At 38.5% G+C, this 5,216-nt stretch overlaps 1 protein-coding gene across 1 annotated transcript in view; it reads right to left on the bottom strand.

Moving 5' to 3' along the window:
* The window catches only part of LOC103619841 (fructose-1,6-bisphosphatase 1), a gene marked incomplete at its 5' end in the record, with an annotated part of 9,671 nt that extends 4,456 nt beyond the window's left edge, over nucleotides 1-5,215 (bottom strand). The window contains 3 exons of the mRNA XM_008638413.2: nucleotides 791-883; nucleotides 2,526-2,688; nucleotides 5,088-5,215. Coding sequence (XP_008636635.2) covers nucleotides 791-883; nucleotides 2,526-2,688; nucleotides 5,088-5,215 — 384 coding nt within the window. The remainder of the gene's footprint in view (nucleotides 1-790; nucleotides 884-2,525; nucleotides 2,689-5,087) is intronic.
* Nucleotide 5,216: the final 1 nt, after the last annotated feature.

The following is a 5,216-nucleotide window of genomic DNA, read 5'->3' as shown; positions in this document are numbered from 1 at the left end:
GGAAAGGATTAAGGAGATAATAAAGAGCTATGTACCTCCTTGTAGGTGATGATGAACACAGCTCAGAGGAAAACTCTGAGGCACAGTTGAAAAGAAATGAAACATGACTCAGAGAGTTCAAGTCTGATCAAAAGTACTTGGGATTTTTTTTGTTTTCTTTTGCTTCCTACAAAAATGAAGTTGAAAATAGCTACTTTGGGATGTATGAAAACATATAAAAGACAATTGAAATGGACAGTTGGGTGTGTTTTATCTGATTTACTTTTTCCCCCCTTGTTGTGACCTGTCAGTCTGGTATTTCAAGCTCCTTCAGACAGGGTTTCTGCCTTTCAGAGTGAATTAGACACTTCAAATGCACATGACATGTTTCAGCTCTGGCTTGTTTTTGAAGCCTGTCCTCAGGCTAACAGGACTATTAGTACAGAGAACAAGAAAACCTGAAAGCACATTCCCCAGGTAGATGACAACTACGTGGTATTTTGCCTCAACACAAATATTCATGAAACCTAAGACATTATTTTTTCCAAGCAGTAATTTCATTAGCTGGCTAATTAAATATCAGCTAGGCTTCCACATAAGTTCTTCATCTTCTAAGAGACTAATTCAAATCCTGACAAATTCAAATCCAAATCCATGCATCTGTGAAGTACTAGATTTAACTTAAAGCTTGCCCTGAAAGTCTCTTTCACAAACAAGTTTAATTAGATTTTATTAAGTCTTCCCATGCAATTTTATTTCACCAAAAGCTGCAAAGTAATATTTTTTCCTATTCTACATGAAAAAATTTTACCTTTCTATAGATTGCAAAGATGGTCCCAATGGAAACAAGACAGTCAATGTTTGATGAACCATCTAGAGGGTCTATGCAGACTATGTATTTACCCTGGAAAATACAAAAGAGGGAACTAAATTAGTGACAGTATTTATGAACTTCCCCCAGATAAAAGCATTTCAGTAGGTACATTTTCTCAGAGACTTACACAGCAATATGAACTAAAAGGTTTTTATAGATTATAAAGAAACCGAATTCAGATGTCAGCAATTCTTTGGCCCAGATTTCATTCTTGATTACGACCGTGATTTGTGCCAGACCAGAAGCTCAGAAATCTCTAAAGTACATAGCAGATAACAACACAGGAAAAGTGAAGTTTTCTCATACACTTTTTAATATGAGAAAAAAAAAGGGGGAATACTTTTATTGGTTTACTTTCATCTGTGTAATTAAAGCCAATCCTGTCATATCCACCACCTAGGCTAAGCTGCACTTTCTCTTCTGTTAAACATGTCTTTCTTAATAATAAGGAAGAAAAAAACAAATGAAAATCAGTCCTTTTCATGCAGAGCTAAAAAATAGAGATATTAAAAAGCCCTTTAATGGCTGCTATGCCTAAACTGTACATTTTCCTTTATCTGTGCTCTGAAATGGTCAGATATTACCTTAGCCAGACTGACCTTACCCTGGGTTTGGGGAGTCAAAAAAGAAGCCCCTGCCTTATTGCTGGATTAAGGAATCCTGTAGATACAGGAAATTGCCAGTACCAGGGAAAAAGTTGAATTAACTGTACCTTTTAAATATTTTGTTCCCCCCTCATTTCATTTATAGTTGTCTTAATAATGGTGTGTAACAACAGTGTTTATTTGTTTTTCATTTGATTTTATCCTGCATGTCAGAAACTTAGTTAAGTTCAGCAATGCTCTAATCTGCAAGTATGAATTCCCGGTATGCATTGATAAAAACACTGTATTGGCTCACATTTAGTTTAGAAAAGCATTAATACTGAGACTCCTTCAGTGATCTTCGAAAATATTTGTTCAGAGCTAAGGAAATCTAATGCCTAGAAAATCAATTTTGAAGATTTCTCAACAGGGAGAGAGAGAACTGCTTAAACAAAACAAACTTTATTATACTTTGCAAATTATGTAAATTTGTAAATTATTTTGCTGTTCACTTTTACTAAATTTTTACTCAGATTTTTACAGGATCAGACCAAAATATTATCTAGGAAATAGGAACTATCCCACAAGTGCATGCAGGCTTGTGAATGTAAATAATAATAAATGTTAAAAATGCTTTTGTTTCATTGTTGCTAAGTCTTTCATGGGCTTCAAGGAGAATTTTCAAGAATTAAAGACCTCGAGATTTGACCTGCAGAGAACAGCTCATCAGTGTCCTACTCACAAAGTGACATTTCAAAAGGGCTTGACTAACTCAGAGTATAGTTCCAGAGATCAGATGGTGATGAATGAAATATTTTTTCTACAATAAGAAAAAGGTGGGAGAAAAAGAAGGTGGGGAGGAATAACACAGAAAAAAACCCCAAACCAACAAACATAAGTCTGAATGACAGAAAGAACAAATGTTGACTAACACTCTCTCCACCCATCACCTCCACCTTCATTTGCCAGTTTAGGAAAGTACCTGTTTTCTGAAACTTCTAGCTCAGTTTTATTTTTTTAGATGTGGAGCAGTATACCTGTACAGGCTGATCTGAAATCAAGCAGGGAGAAATTTTAAAGCTACTAACCTGTTTGTCAGTTTCCACTATCACAGCATCTTTGTTTTCTTCTGACACAATAACACATGTACTGAAGGATGACTTGAGCATATTAATCACCAGGTCATTGGAAAGAATATCCAGCTTTTTTACTTGATCTCCAGTCACATTGGTAGACCCAGCAATTCCATAGCTAGAGCAATTGCAAGACAAAGTATTTCGTGAGAATGGAGCACTGTGTCTTCTAAAGTATTCTGTTTCTTATGCCTGTAAAATCTCTTGTAAGCATACAGCACTTTCAAATGGCATCTCAGCTCTCTAAGCCTGTTTATTTACTGCCCAATGAATTCTTGCTGAGACCTGTTAACGTTAGTTGTGGTTGCATATCTAGAAGAGAAATACAAAACAAGGAATTGCTTTTCAATAGTTCGTAAACTACAGGTAAACACAGCCAGACCAGGCTATGAAGGCTGAGTTACAACTGTGCTTCTTAGTGAGCTCTTAAGACCTACATATTATTCCTGAATTCTACGGCTCTGCATTCCCTAAAAGCTAAGAATTCATTAAAAAACTGTGTATTTTAACAGTATATGAATATATTATTTTTTAAATATGAATCTGTATGTGAATCTGACCATGCTAGTTATGCTATCTTCTGTATGTAATATACTCCTGATGTGCAAATTGCAGCAGAAAAAGCCTCCTCACAAATAAATCAACATATTTATAGTCTAATGTTTTCAGTTTTGATTTTAAGCAGTAAACGTTTCCTTGGGGAAAGAACCAAGAAATAGAAATAAGAAACACAAATAAAATGCTGCGAGCTAATCAGAATCAAACCATCTGGCAAGCAGAAGTACCAGGAGACCTTATGATAGGTGATTTTGTAAGCATGCAAAACAGAAAGGGGAAGCTTAGCTCTTAGAAGAGAAAAACAATAGCCAGCTGGGCACACATTCAGCTGACTCCTATGTACTTCAGCTACAGTTCATTGATTAGGCTGAACACCGGTATTTCAGGTTTTATGTAATAACACTGAACACACTACTTTAGCAGTGCATTGCACTTATTCAGTTTAATGCATGAGACAAAGAAAAAGACATAATTCTCTCTCTCTCTCTCTCTGTTACAGTGGCTTGAATATTTTTCTACAATTGTGAACGTGCTTTTAGAAAAAAATGTACTTTGAACACCATGCTTATGTGGAGGCACAGTAGCAGCACAGCTCTCACACCTCATCTTTTGGGGACTCCTGGGAGGGGAAGACAAGGTGTCAGGTGTGGAGCCTGCAGCTGGAAAGGGTCTGTATGTCTTCCTCAGCTGTTCTACACCTCCCCTGCTGAGCAGCACTAAGCATATAGTTGAGTCTGAGGGTGGTCCAAAGAAATGGATTCCAGTGATCCCTACTTGTTCACATTCCCTGACAGCAAAGCAGAATCTCACCACTGCTTATAAAATGCACTCCCACAGTAGGAGATCTGTTCAAGGAGGCTTATGAGTCCAATGCAGTCCTAGTGCTGCTGGAGAGTCAAACCCACTGTCCAGGGGATCATAAGGCAAGTCTATGGGCCCAGATACCAAACCTGTGGGCAGCTGCCAACAGACACACACGTAGGACACAAAAGGAATAGGACCTTAAGCTTACATATCAGGTTACATCGAGGAAACCCTAGTCTGTATGGATAGATATAGGAGGCATATGAAAGGGCTACCACACAACAACTAAAAATTACCATAGCTACATGCAGTCTGAAGTCAAAACAGAAATACAGTTCAAACATACATGAAGTGGAGGATTTTTGCCTTTTTAAAAATTATATTTTCAACTGCATGGCTTGTAGATGCAAATTCATTTTCTCTTTACAACATTTTCCATTAAGTAATGAAGTAGCCCATCTCTAAAGCCTTGATAACACACAACTGGGCTTATGAACAATATGTAAAATACTTAGGAGGATTAGTTACCTACAAGCGGTTTCAGCTATTTCACATTTCAAGAGTTCCAATTTCCTTCTGATGCATCTCCAGAACAACATCCCTCTGACTGGCTGACTACAGACACTGCCATTCCTAGCCAGTGCACTTTCTAAAAGCCTTAGACATCCAAAGTTTTGTAGAGAAACTCTAGTTGCTGTGATGCAATATGCAAAAAAAACCACTCTGAATTTGATTACACACCTCAAAGCATAAAATGGTGCTTTGATATCAAGCAGTATGCAAGGAGCAATAAGCCATATTTTGCTAGGCTTTGTCTTTCAGTATATGTGGTCTTATGGTTCCAGGCACCCACACCTGTTGAAAGTAACAATGAAGTTCTATTATTGGCAGACATTTCTCAAAGACTGGATGCCTTATACTACTGAGAAGTCATAGGACCTCTATCATTTGAAAAAAATCAAGAAACCAAGACAGTAAAGGAGTTACTTTCAGCTCTGTGCAAGAGGATGTGCTCATGCAACCCCACTCACAGGCTTTTCTGGTGAAAGAAATACCCATCCCCATCCTCATCCCGACACCCACCACCCCGGAGACAGCAGGATGCCCTGGACCCGCGGGGATGCGCGAAGGTGAGGGGTGCATCCCTGGACTCACAGGTTGGCAATTCCCGCTTTACGGACGGCGGTGGAGATGGCTTTGACGGCCGTGCAGAGGGAGTTGAGGAGCTGCGTGAACTCCCCGGTACCCTTGGCCCGCCTGCCTTCCTCCATCACGAAGCGGGTC

Source organism: Corvus brachyrhynchos, unplaced genomic scaffold, assembly GCF_000691975.1.
Source record: "Corvus brachyrhynchos isolate BGI_N302 unplaced genomic scaffold, ASM69197v1 scaffold37, whole genome shotgun sequence".
NCBI lineage: Eukaryota > Metazoa > Chordata > Aves > Passeriformes > Corvidae > Corvus > Corvus brachyrhynchos.
This window is presented reverse-complemented; position numbering and strand designations above follow the sequence as displayed.